This window comes from Mercenaria mercenaria, chromosome 1, assembly GCF_021730395.1.
Source record: "Mercenaria mercenaria strain notata chromosome 1, MADL_Memer_1, whole genome shotgun sequence".
In the NCBI taxonomy this organism is placed as follows: Eukaryota; Metazoa; Mollusca; class Bivalvia; order Venerida; family Veneridae; genus Mercenaria; species Mercenaria mercenaria.
The window spans coordinates 26,156,880-26,172,988 of record NC_069361.1 but is presented as its reverse complement, the minus strand read 5'-3'; the positions used below and the strand labels follow the sequence as shown (position 1 = coordinate 26,172,988).

The 16,109-nt window shown below is 33.4% G+C and overlaps 1 protein-coding gene across 3 annotated transcripts in view; it reads left to right on the top strand.

The window, feature by feature from the left end:
- Nucleotides 1-10,398, top strand: part of LOC123543449 (kynurenine 3-monooxygenase-like) — a 29,008-nt gene extending 18,610 nt beyond the window's left edge. For all 3 annotated transcript variants that reach the window (XM_045329524.2, XM_045329519.2, XM_045329534.2), the window contains exons 6-14: nt 185-386; nt 828-1,021; nt 1,201-1,261; nt 1,817-1,906; nt 2,291-2,348; nt 3,200-3,282; nt 3,535-3,636; nt 4,126-4,185; nt 4,361-10,398. In XM_045329524.2, coding sequence (XP_045185459.1) covers nt 185-386; nt 828-1,021; nt 1,201-1,261; nt 1,817-1,906; nt 2,291-2,348; nt 3,200-3,282; nt 3,535-3,636; nt 4,126-4,185; nt 4,361-4,453 — 943 coding nt within the window. In that variant the 3' untranslated portion in view covers nt 4,454-10,398. The remainder of the gene's footprint in view (nt 1-184; nt 387-827; nt 1,022-1,200; nt 1,262-1,816; nt 1,907-2,290; nt 2,349-3,199; nt 3,283-3,534; nt 3,637-4,125; nt 4,186-4,360) is intronic.
- Nucleotides 10,399-16,109: the final 5,711 nt, after the last annotated feature.

Here is a 16,109-nt window from a genome sequence, read left to right as displayed (position 1 = left end):
CCAAAATTTCTTTAGGGTGCTGTGTTGCCAAGTAAAGAAAATAAGAAAGGACAACTCAAATACTATGCAGTGTTTTCATTGTTTCATTCTAATTTGATATTGAAAGAACATTTAAGGTAGCGTACGTTATTATATAATGATTGAAAATATTTATACATTGTATATATATCTTTATATATTTTAGACCGGATCCGAACAGACCAGCAGACGATAAAGACAATGTGACGATAACCAGTACAGTGAAAGCAGACGTGATTCTTGGATGTGATGGAGCGAACTCCTGTATGAGAAAATACATGAACAGGGAGTCATACCTGAGATACAAGGAAGAGAGTATTGATGAACGCTACACAGAACTGACCATGCCAGCTACAAAACACAACAAGGTATACAATAAAGTTGAAAGGAGTATGAAATGTTTGCAGTTATCGTGGCTGACTGAAAGTTACTTTTTATGATTTTGGCACTTGATAAAGTTCAATCATGCTACCATTCCCTTGTACTACACCAACCGCTATTTTATGTCTGCGTGTTTTTTCATTTTCTATCATTGATAACGGAAACATAATACTTGCTGTAATAACGACTTGGATTTCATTGTCCACAAAAACTAATTCATAAGTTAAAGACAATCTTTTTCAATTGTGTGTGTCTAATAGAAACAGTTTAGAGTTAAAGAGATTATTATTATCTGTATTATTACCTTAGATCGTTTTGTGACGTATATGGTGTAAAGTAAGTTGGATTGACGACTTTTGTTGTGTTTTTTTTTCTCAAAATATTTTGTAATTTATATCTTTTGTATTCTGTGTTATGTCATTGATTAGTTTGCCATGAAGGAAAACTACTTACATATCTGGGCCAGGGATGAGTTTATGTTGCTCGCATTACCAAATCAGGACAAGTCTTTCACTGTGACTCTTTTCATGCCGACCAACGTGTTCGAGTCTCTGACTGACCGTGAAGCCGCCACTGCATTCGTTAACGAACATTTTGCTGATGCAGTGTCTCTAATTGGAGAGTAAGATTTATTATTTCACTATCAGTTATACAAAATGAACTCATTAGATTCCGAGCATATATTGCTTATAGATTTTCAAAAAACGAGAATATATCGGACCTGTTGTCAGCATTAAGGCAGAGATATTATGGAAAAAAACCTCTTACCAGTATTTCTATTTTGTGTCTCCTGCATTTCAGGGAGCAGATCGTCGACAGGCTCACTAGCAGAGGGAACGCTCACTCTCTAATGTGGGTCAAGGTAACTTTAAGCATTTCTTAAATTATCCTGTGTCTGAAGTGTTTACAAAGGATATGTCTTAGAAATAAGATAACATCAAAAGTACTGTTTTAGTTACAAGCATTACTTAGAAGGTATTTTAACTCAGTAGAGTAGCACACGTCAAGACAAGTAGTTGTAAGTCATATATATACCGAATACATTTGAATGACTTAACTGAAAACAAGAAAGTGTACATGATTATCGAACAAACTTTCAAATTGCATCAGAATTGTCAGGTCAATACAATGTACTAGCATACCAGTATTTCTTATACATAATTCCTCTTCTACGGCCCATATACCGAAGAAAATTGATGCCATTCATACTAACTTACTCTTAACAGAAACATAGTATTTATAATCATTGTCACTTATCTTTTACGGTTCTTTTCTTTCATCTTTCCAGCGGTTCCCACTTTCAACCGGTCGAAAATTATCTTTTGTCAAACAGTTTCTATGCCGTTATGAGTTTATTATCTGTTAACATGCACCTTTTTGTTTATACAATTAACTAACAAAAATGAGCCGTTTTCAGTGTTCGAGGTACAATATTGATGGGAAAGTGTTGTTGCTAGGCGATGCAGCGCATGCAATGGTACCATTTTATGGACAAGGTGTTAACTGTGTGAGTAATCAAAAACTAAGATAAGTTCCAACTCCATACTTGATTAAAACTATATTAGTACAAGTCTGCATACCTAAAACAAATATATATCATTACCTCGGCGCAAAAATTAATAAGTGTTTTTATGCCAGTGAAGTAATCCACCTTTTGTATTGAGATGGCGATATGCATTTTATCATGTTGACTGACAACTTCAGACATTTATATCCGGTGATGTTGCATGTAGATTATATATATACAAAGAAATAGAGAACTTATAAACTCATAAAACTGTCAACGACTAATGGTGGAATCCTATCAACCAATAAATGTTTATTAATTTTTGTCGAAAAAAAAAACTCCCAAACAAATGAAATATCGTCAATAATCTACCTTTGATTTTAGGGATTTGAAGACCTTATGGTACTTGATAAACTTCTGGATGACCATAACGAGGATTTTGGTACGCATTGTAATTTACTTTAATAATATTTAGAAATAAAGGGAACATAACGAGAAGACGTTGATTTTAGACTGTTGCTACAAAAAAGCAAACTCACTATTTTAGTAAACAGAAAATTAAGGAAATAGCTAAGAATATGTATGACAAAGTAAAATGTTCACGTACCAGCGTTAAGGAAATACCTCGCCACCCTATTCTGATATGTACCCAATACCTGATGTTGCATAATTGATAACTGAATGCATAGTGGCTTCGTATAATTGAATACATGCTACACATGGTAGTCCTCCAAATGCTTCGGTTCGGCAGTTAAAAATTCTAACGATTACTAGAGGACTATCTAACAATTCTAACATAAAACCTAATTACGAAAATGAATTTAACTGATTTTTTGCCATGACATTACTGATACAAGCTAATCACAAATTTTAAATAGTTTTTTTTTCGATACAAATATCAAATTGATATCATCTGTGTAGGTACATTTCACCATTATTAACGAACTGAGTTGCTTTCCCCACAGTCCCAAGTTTTATGACCAAATCATTTTTATAAACAAATTACAATGAGATTGTGGTGAAGAGAAACATTCCTTTAAACAAGATCTAACTGACTCCCAATTTTTTTAAAATGTTTTAAAACTTCATTGGGCAAGAAACTTCTGACATTGAGAGAAAATCCTGTGTAAACATGTTTGGGAAACTAAACTATCAAACATATTGCTCTATAAATAGCGTTGTATGCCTTCGTAGGAACTTACAGTTGTGCATAGTCTCTGTGATACTGAGTATCTCCATTATTCAAACGGGTTGTATACGAAAACATAATGAGTAATTATCTTTATTAAACAGAGAAAGCAATGAATGCATTTTCTGAAAAACGAACCGAAGACGCTGCAGCGATGTGTGACCTGTCTCTAGAAAACTACAATGAGGTATGACATCATTATTGTTTTGTGTATATTTTACGATTCATGCTATTGTAATGTCTTATTCATGTTTTCAAAATTCAGAAATGAGGTCTATCCATTTAAATGGACACATTTTAATAAATTGGTTAGTAACTACAAAATTCTGATTTAAAACGCTAAAAACGCGTATGAATATGTTATTTAAAATGATACGCTATGCTAGTATCTCTAACAGTTCCATAAGATAACTAAATACTAATGCATTGTTGTTTATAGTTGAAAAGAAAAGTGAACACCCCTTGGCTTTCCTGTAGAAAACGTATAGACAGTATTTTGTACAGAGTATTTCCAAGTAGTTGGGTGCCAATCTACACAATGGTATGTTCTTGTCTCATCTCCAACTACAGCTAACACTAGAGTTGCAGTAGTAACCGGATGACTTGCATGTCTTATTCACATCTCTTCATTTGTTGACTCTACGTTCCGGAATCCTTCTTTCGGATGAGTCTCAAACTCTTACGACTATCCTTAATATTGATAGATTTAAATTCATACATTGTCATCAGTTATATCATTTTTCTTTCCTTCAATGAACATTTCATATTTTGTGCGTTAATAATTCTTAAACATAAATTAGATTTTAAATAATTTAATCATTTTGTCTAGGTTAACAATCTGTACAATTGTTAGTTGCATAATTTGTACAAACATTTTTGTGACCTTCTTCAAACGATGATAACAAATGTGATAGATATGCATAAAAATTACTGTGTTTTCTGTTGCCACAATTTGATATGATGGTGTATATGAAAATTGTAACGTCTTTTTTCATTTGTTTTGACTATTCATTATCCTATTTTACTGCAGGTAGCATTTTCAGATATACGCTACAGTGATTGCGTTAGGAAAAGAAAATGGCAAAACAAGGTTAGTTAAGCTATTACGTACAGTGTAACTAATCAATTAATACAGACTTAACATCATTACTATGCAGTTACAATAATATGTATATGTATTACTTTGCAATAGAGAAAATTTCTGTTCTTGAAACATGGAAAATGACAAAATAGATGAGTTATGAATTTGTATACATGTATTTCAGATGATTTACGGAGGCGTTTGCGCAGTCGTCATAGCAGTTTCTGTGATTACAGGGTTGTGCAGCATTGCATACACGCACGGGTTTACGTCATAGTAGCGGCTTGTGGCTTTATGTACCCAGATAATCTTGTACAGAAAGGCAACGGTGTATATATAATAAGGAGAAGTCCAGTCCTGTCCGGAGTAACTGACTTGTAATTCATTACTAGTTGCTTGTGAATAAAAGATTAGCAGGATGTTTAATATATGTGCAATAGAAGATAAAGTGAATGATAACAGTAAGAGAATTTGTGCAATGTGACTGATTTTATGCAACAAGAACGATGCCGAGGCAAGAAATAGTCCCAACCTGTGGCTCTAATCACTTCCTCTGACGTCCAAACTGAAAGCATGAGGCAAATCAGATGTTTGACAACAACAGAAACATTTTTTTCTCCATATAAGCATTACGCATTACCATATCCAACAGTATAGTTTGGAGACTCGATGGGTTCAAGGTGAATTCTTAGGCAACTGGTACAGTTTCAGGAAAATAAGTAGGAAGGTTCTTTTAAAGTGTAGAAAGAAACCAAAGAAAATAGTAGCATACTGTGTTTGTTTCATTCTGTTCATAGTACAAGTGTATGAGAATTCCATTTTTGTGTTAGTTTTCTAAAGAATGTGTAAAGGCGATTTGCAAAAAAAAAAAAAAAATAAAATAAACATGTACGTAAATAAATTGTTTTACCTCATTTATTATTTCTAAAAAAAATTAAAAGTCGTCCATATGGATATCTTTAACTAGCTGTAGTAATGAAAATAAGTGTAATTTACTCTCTACTCAGTTCTAATTACAAAACAATCAGCTTCAGTTTTGTGAGAATATGGTATTGTATTATATCACCGTTCTGTAGTCAAGTATTCCGAATCCGGAAAAAATTCAGTTTTATTTTTTATCGACGTAAAGTCCAGGCTAGATTCAACATTCAGTAAAGTGTCTGTGATTTTTTAATGTTACTGTATAGGTCGGCAACATTTGAGCTTTTCTGTGATAATTTTGATAAGCTCAGCATTTGTATATTTGGTGCGTTTTTATAAAGAAATGTTTGCGAATATTGTAATAAGGGTATTTCCGTTTGTACTTGTAAGTGATTTAACTGAGATCATATCATGCTTTACATTTCCTACATACACAAAGGTGAACAGGATAGACTTTTGACTTTGCTGGGTATTCAATTTTTAAAAATAAAATTACATTTAAAGATATGAAAATGCTTACTTACTTATATAAGTCAGAAGAAATCGATACATGTATTCGCAAAACACGTTTCATAAACATTCGTAGAACATTCAGTGAAGTCGAAGCTCTACAAACAAATCTTAATGAACAGTTTGGATAAGATACAAAACAGAGTTACTCTTAATAAATGAATAGTAGATAATTTCGCACGTGAAATCCACACCATGATCTCGTGACACCATGAAATAATATGGTTTATAAAAGTTTATTGTAATGATATATCAAAGTACAAAACATGTATAGTCTGTCAATTTTAATGTACAAAACATGTATAGTTTGTCAATTTTAATGATTTAACATTAAAGTGTTGTAAAAAAACATATTTTATCGACTCCCAAATCTGGCAACTTCTTATTTTTAGTCTTACGATAGCGTTTAATGTTTTTGGTTGATGCATATACTACTATGTATTTAAAATACAAGGACGCAAGTACAGTTAATTTGAACACATTTATATATCGAATAATTATTGTACTTGCCAAATTATGTGACAGAAAGTTTGTTTAATTTTTTATAACTTGTAATCTGTTGCATTGTTGTTACCTGCATTTTAATATAAATGATATATTTAAATATATCATATGACATTTTATCGCGTTTAATATCTTCTAACGTGTCCCCTTTGAAATATGATTTCAGTCGGCGAACTCGTAATTAGGAAAGTTCAGTACATACTGAGTAGATTGTGCTCTTGAGTTGAACTTTCCAAATTTTGTCTGACTTTCTAAAACTGTTACTACTTACAAGTCAGTATTTTTTTCATATATATTTCACGTACGTTTAAGAATACCATTATCGCTCATATGTATACGGATGGTTGAAGAGAGACAACCGCGATTTATATTTCATACTTACAAAGAGAGCACAGTAAACCAAATTCCAGAAGGCAAATATTTCCCCAACAATACCACTGATACAGCAAATTTGTGCTCTAGTAGTTTGAAAAGAACGCATGCCGTTAATTGTGCCCCAGAAGGTTGCATAGAACACATGTTAACGGCATGCGTTCTTTTCAAACTACTAGAGCACACACTGTACCTAGCCCATCAACATACTACTAACCTACTGTTTGAACCCCAGCACAGATTCCGTGAAAACGATTCTGTAAGACCAACTATTTTATAGTATAGAATTGATCAAAATCTCACAACAGATAAACAGACCCAACCACATTAATGGGTGCACATTATTGTGGGTCGTATGTGTCTTACATTTTACCGATTAGATTGGTTATTTCTTAATTTAACGAAGTTAAGTACGTCGTTTTCATTTTTTTGCTAACCTGACTACTAGTATGCCACGTTAGGAAAACTTGAAAATTGCTATAAAATACCATATTTCACTTTTTTACATGTAACTAATTTTTACCACGAAAAGGGTAAGATGTATTGTATTTGCATTGATTTGACTATCTGTCATATGTTTTCGCGACTTGAAATATAATTGATTTGCGACTATCATAGAAAGATTTAAGCTAGGATAGGCCCCTTCTGTTTGGCCACCACACACACAGGTCAACTTACACAAGCTGAAAATGGATTAGCGGAGTACAATCAGAGGAGTCAAAATGACTATTTAAGCAACGTACTTAGTTAACATAAATGCAAAATACTCTTGAATGGGGTGTCGTTGACAACAGACGTTTTGAAAAGTCATTTAGATTCCAAACTTGGCCATGTACTGCAAGATATAGCATTATCTTGTAGCTTTCACCTTCCTGGAATATTTAGAACTCCTGACCAGATTAACCAAACATTACTCCATCAGTCTCTGTCAAGTCCATGTCTGTTTAGATTATTTTAAGTACATTTTTCCAAACACGACAGTCCTATGTAATAGGTAACTCCTCGCCCCATTCCACTCCCAGATATTACAACACTGCCTGACCTTGAGTCTCTTAAGACGGGGATGTCACAGCTCAGCTACTAATCGCCCCACTCCACTCCCAGATATTACAACACTGCCTGACCTTGAGTCTCTTAAGACGGGGGTGTCACAGCTCAGCTACTAATTAATGGCAATTGTTTTTATCCTGTTACTCCTTTTTATAAGCTCACCTGAGCACGAAGTGCTCAAAGGTGAGCTTTTGTGATCGCCCTGTGTTCGTCGTCGTCCGCCGTCAGTCATCCGTCCGTCGTCCGTCTTCCGTCGTCAACAATTTGACTGTTAACACTCTAGAAGTCACAATTTTGGCCCACTCTATGAAACTTGGTCAGAATGTTACCCTTAATAAAATCTTGGATGAGTTCAATATTGGGTCATCTGGGGTCAAAAACTAGGTCACCAGGTCAAATCAAAGGAAAAGCTTGTTAACACTCTAGAGGTCACAATTTTGACCCAGTCTTAATGAAACTTGGTCAGATTGTTACCCTTAATAAAATCTTAAATGTATTTGATATCGGATTATCTAGAATTAAAAATTAGGTCACCGGGTCAAATCAAAGGAAAAGCTTGTTAACACTCTAGAGGTCACAATTTTAGATCAATCTACAGAAACTTAGTCAGAATGTTACTCTTAATAAAGTCTTGGATGAGTTTGATATTGGTTTATCTGGGGTCAAAAACTAGGTCACCAGGTCAAATCAAATGAAAAGCTTGATAACACTGTAGAGGCCGCATTTATAACTGTATCTTCATGACTCTTGGTCAGAGTGTTAATCTTGATGGTCTCAAGGTTCAATTTCAATCTGGGTTATGTAGGATTAAAAACTAGGTCACCAGGTTAAATCGAAGGAAAAGCTAGTTAACACTGTAGAGGCCACATTTATGACCATATCTTAATAACACTTGGTCAGAATGTTGATCTTGATGATTTATAGGTCAAGTTCAGATCTGGGTCAGGTGGGGTCAAAAACTAGGTTACTAGGTCAAATCAAAGGAAATGCTTTTTAACACTCTAGAGGCCACATTTAGGACTGTATCTTCATGAAACTTAGTCAGAATGTTAATCTTGATGATCTTTAGTTCAAGTTCGAATCTAGGTCATGTGGGGTCAAAAACTAGGTCACCGGGTCAAATCAAAGGAAAAGCTAGTGGACACTTTAGAGACCACATTTATGACCATATCTTAATGAAACCTGGTCAGAATGTTAATCTTGATGATCTTTAGGTCAATAGGTCAGGTGAGCGATACAGGACCTTCATGGCCCTCTTGTCTTTAATATAATAGCAATACTGTTACGTTTCAGGATTTTACTGTCGCCGAAAGAACCGTCTTTCAGCATCTATACTGTATCTTCACTCACAGCCTATGTGCACCCTGTCTATAATACTATTGAGAATTTCGAGGCATGAAGAGACAGACATTCTCGAAACATACCCATACATTATATTTATAAACATATTTACAAAACATGTTTTTGTTCATTCAGAGACAGACGGATTTAGAAACATTTATAAAACATTCGATGAAGTCAAAATTCTGCAAAAGCTTAATGAGCTAATTCCGTGAATTAATTACACGTGAAGTTATTCTAACAAATTGAATTGTAAATAATTTCACATGTTGTGATATATAAAATCCATTGTGTAAATATTAATGATCTAACATTTAACTGTTTTATCGGACATGAGTTAACTTTCTTTCAAAAATATCGTATCGATTTCCACACTTGTCAACCTCTTAGCTATTTTAGTGATGTGATGGTGTTGAACACCATTTATGTATACATATGTTGATAGTGCCATTTTGTTTAGAACTTACAACACAATAATAGTTTATTTCAAATACATTTGTAGCAAATATTTTGCTACATTTGTGTTCAAAAAAAAATGTAACCATAACACTGTTACAAGTTTAAAGTTACTTTATTTAATTAGATACTTCTTTACATCATTTCATCAGTCTCTAAATGATAATGTAGATTAGTGAACCAGTAACTTCTTAAACGTGTAATCCAGTAAACTGGTAAACGTACAATCTCGTAAACATGAGATCTCGACCTGAAACATGTAAATAAACTACTGGCTAGAAATGAGTCAGAACAATAACTATCAATATCATTATATATAATACATATATTATGTCTTTGTCGGCCTAAACGGACAATATTGAATCCAGCTCTTCTTATAATGTTCAACAACTCATTTCAAACAAAGTTCATGATGCGTACATGTACAACATACATTTACTGTGTAGTATGGACAGTGTACTGGTTCACTGAATAATAATATCACAACTATTTACATAATAAAGTATTCTAAGCAATCATTATACAATGAATAAAAGAAATAGTTCCGTCTTATATTCCGGGTTCACCAGTGCTGCTCAAATGCCTTTTTTTACATGAATGACTAATCAAAAATACAATAGTTATTACAATAACAACTTCTCAATAAATATAATTGTTTACCTTCATCCAAGAGATGAATGTCTCCACTTTACCACACTGGCTCACTCATTCGTGGCAGTACTGTGCTGGTTAGTAAGACCTGAAACACAGAGGGCCAACCACCATTATAGACATGCAAATTAGAGTAATTAGATGTAGAGAGCGGCAATGCAAACCGAGTGACAGAATATGGACTCCAAACCCGAACGCGGAAACCAATGACAACTTGAATACTGAACAACATAAAAACCATACAACAGCAATAATTACAGGAAACTGACAAAGCAATACATTCTAAAATAACAGATACATACTTCTAAATGCTATGTTATTGTTATTTTGTTGCAGTTTAGTCCTTGTTACTGTTTTATGATATTTTATACATTTTATATTTAGATGGAATATTTGCTAATACAATGAGACATTTTATTGTGTTTTGTATTTTCTACACTTCCCTTTTAAAACAAAATATCGTCCGACGAACTCGAACTTTTCACTATACACGGTTATGTACATACTGAGTAGAAAGAGCTCTTAAGTAAAACTTCCCTATTACTGTTTGAAGAAATGTTTTAGTTTGATACGTTTTGACCTGATCATTGTGAAGACAAAGCCTTTGTCATTTTCATAGAAAACAACACGGAGAATATTATCTTTAATCTTCGTCACTTTCTAATAAGGAAAAGGAAATGAGATATTGATAGCTGTTTGCTCGAACCGTTGTCAAAGAAGTATTTCCCAAATTCTTTAATATTCTCCAAAATTAATATATATAAGAGGTTTCGGGCCCTGTTTCCCTAATTTTAATTCTTGATTAGAAGACCAATAAATTTTTAAGTATTATACCAAATTTATATAGCACCGTTTTAGTGATAATACTTTAAACGTGCTTTACATTCAAACGTAGCCACTCAGGGCATGGCATTCATCCTGAGCCGGTACAGATAAAAAGCGATCTAATCACAAAGAACAGAAAGAGAAAGTTTAGATACAAACATGTCTAGAGCGCTTCTGGATACGATCTGATTCCGAAACGTTTCCAGTGTATAGAACCGACACCAAATGTTCTTCCCACGGCACTTATAAGTGTTTGTTTGTTTTGACCGTAACAACTTTTTTTCAACAGTATTTCAGTTATGTAACGGCGGGCGGACATTTAACTTAACCAGTGTTCCTGGATTCTGTAGCAGTACAAACCTGTTCTCCTCAAGTAACAGTCAACTTCCCTACATGAATTAGAGGTTTAGGACGAATGATTTCAGAAGCAATATCTTTTATCAAATCGTCACGGAGAACATGCGCCTCGCCCGAGAATCAAACTCATGTGATCCGTAGATCTGCGCTGTCCATGTTGAGCTAAGATGGCTGATACTAATAAACAAAGGCAAATATCAAACAGGGAATGCCACGTACCAAAAACGCAGCCTCCCCAAAACGAAACCCACAGCACACAGACGTGCACACACACGCACACGCACATACACACACACACAAAGCCAAACGAACAAACTAAGGAACACAGTGGGGCACCGCCTTGGAACGGTCAGTGGCAAAAACACCACTGGGGAGCTTAAACCGGTTTATGGTGCGCACCCAACCTCACTCTTACCCCCACCATGTTCCAAAGACACGGGACAGTGTAAATAAAAGTAATCCCCTCCAGGTGAATCTCTAACATACGTAATGGAAACAAAAAGGCATGGCATGGTAGGAAATAATATGAAAAGCATTTAAGAAATTTCTCCTTATTGGAACTCGGCTTTTATCATACTGACCTCACATACTTCCGTGGAAGGTCACTAAAAGCACAATAATTAGTTAGAGTTTAGAAAAATAGCAAGCGATATATCTTTTTCGTTCGAGATAATTTGATATTAAATGAACTGATAAATGTTTGACAATCAACTTTGCCAATTATCGAATTCTTTTACTAAGTTGTTTTTTTACAAAGAAGCTATATTGAAATACTTGCTAGAGTTCATAACACGGGTCAAAGTATGTAAAGAAATGTTTCTATTTAAAATGGCTTTACATATAAATAAAAAAAATCTTGTGCATTATCGCCTCTGCTCCGGGTTGCCTAACTAACTATATATAATGCCTTATTGTATTGATTGAAAGCAGATAATTTGATATGGATAAATCATTCCAGTCAATTCTGCAAATATCTATAATATAGTAATTATACATCAATAATCAATAAATTAAGAGACTGCAATTACAAATAACAAATAACAACCTAAGATTATTTTAACTGCACAGTTTGGTATTTCTACTGGCTAATCTCTTTATATTGTTTAATTGTTATCCTTCAGCTGTTTTTGTTGTTTATGTTGTTTTTGTCATTAAAGTTTAAATTCAATTTGTGCAGTGTATTTTCCCAACTTTGAAAACACTGCTATGCCAATGCTTGTAAATTTCTATGAAATTTTTCTTTTATCATGATATAGCTGCTTTAGAAATACGATTATGGACATATTTTGTTCAGCGTCCGTTAATTATATGACTAATTTGCTACATTGGAAATATAAGATTAATTTTTGAAAATTCATAAAATATACGTGATTGGTATTAAAGTAATAGTTTATTAAACTATTTTGGTACTGAATGAATACAAAATGTCGATCGAGCTTTGTTTAAGGGCAGACCATTTTGATATTCTTGGGGTAGGGACGAGGACGTTTTTGAAAAAAAATCCTGACTTTGGTTTGGCCTGAGAAAATATTCTGGCTTCAACGTATTAAAAACGAAATTCTGACTCCCGAATTATTGAATACCTTTTTCCCAAGGCTTGTTGACATTATTTAACTTAAACGTAGAGTAATCGACAACTATAATTGTGTTGAAATCCTCCTACAATTCAGAATTTGGCATGCATAAATTGCAAAATTTTACGGGCGCCCGTACCAACCTCATACACAGTATTACAACACTTTCTCAAAATAAGATTTTACTGAGAATAGCTCTCAAACACATAGACCGAAGAATGTGGGAAACAATATCTATAATTTTTAACTCATTATATAACAAAACTTACATTCAAAATACAAATTTTTCTTCAGGTGAAAAAAGTAAAACAAAAAGTAAAAGTAACACACAAACATATGTATATATAATAATACTTGTATACACTATCTGTTTCAGGGATGTACCTAACGCACCATTGTTCCTAAAATACAGCAAGCATACATGAATGAACACATAAATGTAAAGAACACGTAATTTGAAGAAGTTTCGGTGAAACAGAAATTACCCCCTAAATATAGCTGAATCGTATGCTATATTGGAATGCTAACAGCCTACTTGATCGACCTGGCACTATTTATAGTCTTTATTTTATAAATGTGTAAAAGCTTTTTTTTTTGTTTTATGAATCACAAAGGACACTCATTTTTCATTGTAAAAAGTATAACGAACATTAAATATGTATTCAGAATTGGATCTTTTTTTGCTTAGATCTAATTTAAAATTAAAATATTATTACATGTTTCCATTATATTAGTGTTAAATATATCTTTTCAACATACAATACATAGCTAGAATACAAACAACAGCTTTTAACCTGTTTGATTATAAATCAAATCTACAAGATCCTTTGAAAAATAGAGCTCAAGCAAGTAAAAATAACCTACTATGACTCTTTTAATCCAACTATCAGCAGAAAAAGTAAGTGCAAAGGGCATGTCATTCAACCTGAAATCAATCTTCTGAAGTTGATCGTTACTCTTGTCAAAAAGAATATTAGAGTTAGCTCTGTATGATTGTTTTTATTAAATTTTGTTTGAGTTGACAAATTAAAGGTCAGGGAATGATTATAGGTGGGATGTGTCGCAGCGCTGTGCTTTTTATTGTTCAAGAAACATAAGGTAAAACATTTAAAGCAAATGAATTGAAATACTTTTCCGAATTTCTTGACAAATTTGTCAAAATACATTTTAACATTTGTAATTCGTAAAAACACAAAGTGTTTTGACAAATATAGGTTAAGGTTTATTTACTGTGTAACTTCAACACTTAGAGGCACTGATGTCACTTTTTGGTTGATATAGTTGTTCTCAATTTACAATAAAAAGACATATCAAGCTAGCTTACCAGATCATTTCGTCTGTGAGAGGGCTCATGTTCACCTGTTTTCTCCTTACTGTTTGTATTTGTTTTTCATTTGCTCTACAGATCCTCGGCGGTCACTAGACGAGAAAGCAAGCAAAAGTGTAAACTTGACAATTTCCCACAATTTCTGTCCTCCCTGGAGAAGATCAGCATGAAGGAACTTGTTTGTAGAAAGGCGATACCATGCTATGGTAGGATGATACATGACAACACGGATCAGTCTTTATGGAGAGAAAAACGAGGTAAAAAATAGTTGACATACTGATACGTTCTTCTCCATTAATACTGAAATATGACTCGGTAAGTTGATGACTTTTTACATTAAGTGTAAACAATTCAGAGCTATTTTGATGACTTTGTATTGAATTAAATATACCACTATCGTAACAACCTGTTCAAAAGATTCAAAAGGAGCCTAGTAGTAATATTATTTCTTTCGTTTTATACTGGAGGTCAGCATTCGTATGATATTAAACAGGGATGGGGTAGGGAGGGGGATCATCTCATTCACACGGAAACTACTCAAATAAAGTATCACTATTCATATGTTTTTCGTCCGATATTTTGGTGGAACTTAGATAGTTCTTGAAAACAATGCTGACCATGCTAGCTACAAAACACAATAAGGTATATAGTGTAGAATACGTTGGGCAGATGGCTTTCGTTGTTTGTAAATCTCTAAAATTTTCTTAATTTATATGTTTATTTTTATTATGTATTATGTCAATAATACCATGTTCAGACTACGTTTTTAATCCTATATTAACTTGGGTTTATTTTTTAAACTCGTTTGCATCCACGCTATATTACCGTGTTCACACTAGCAGAACGGTTTTATTTTTATTAGGCACTAATTGGCTATAATTGGTATTTAACATTCAAAACCCATCAAAATATAATCTAGTTTGCATCCACACTAGGCAAAGAAATGTGGTTTAAATATATACATGCAATGTTGGAAGTTAACAAATATCTTGCAATAAACAAACAAGGTCACAAAGAATTGAGGCTAACAGAAACAAGAAGGGGTCATCAATATTTAAACTTATGTGTTCATCTAAGAATTTCTGTTCATTTCATTTATTGTCCATTTTGAGCGTCAGCATGACTCCATATCGCAATTTAATGTCTTTGTTTCAACAACAGTCCAATTACTTTTGCCAGCCATAGCATCAATTGTTTGATACAAAAGAGAAACACATGGTATTCTTCCTCCAAAAGGTAAGATCGGTAGATTTGGAATTGTAAAACCAGTTATAACCCACATTTGCATTCACATTTGTAAAATAATATAGCATTACTTTTTAATGTAGTATTAAAACCACCTCCCGCTACATTACAGAAACCACTTGACCTTTACAAAATTCACGTTTTACACCACATATAGTGTGGACGCAAACGAGTTTAAAAAATAAACCCAAGTTAATGTAGGATTAAAAACGTAGTCTGAACACGGTATATGTGGTGTAAACCGTGAATTGTGTAAAGGTCAAGCGGTTTCTGTAATGTAGCATTAAAAGTACCTCGCGAGGTGGTTTTAATAGCATATTAAAAAGTAATACTACATTATTTTACAAGTGTGAACGCAAATGTGAGTTATAACTGGTTTTACAATCCCAAATCCACAGATCTTACCTTTTGGCGGAAGAATACCATGTGTTTCTCTTCTGTATCAAAGAATTGATGCTATGGCTGGCAAAAGTAATTGGAGTGTTGATGAAACAAAAACATTAAATTCCGATATGGAGTCATGCTGATGCTCAAAATGGACTATAGATGAAATGAAAAGAAATTCTTAGATGAATACAGAAATTTAAACATTGATGACTCCTTCTTGTTTCTGTTAGCCTCCTTCTTTGTAACCTTTTTTTTTTGCTTCTTGCAAAATATTTGTTAACTTCCAACATTGCATGTATATACTTAATCCCAGCGATATTGCTTGAAGATTATAAATATACCAATGAATATTAAACTTGTTACACATAAAACTGTAAACGAATGTTGTTGATATCCCTCAGACATATGAAAAC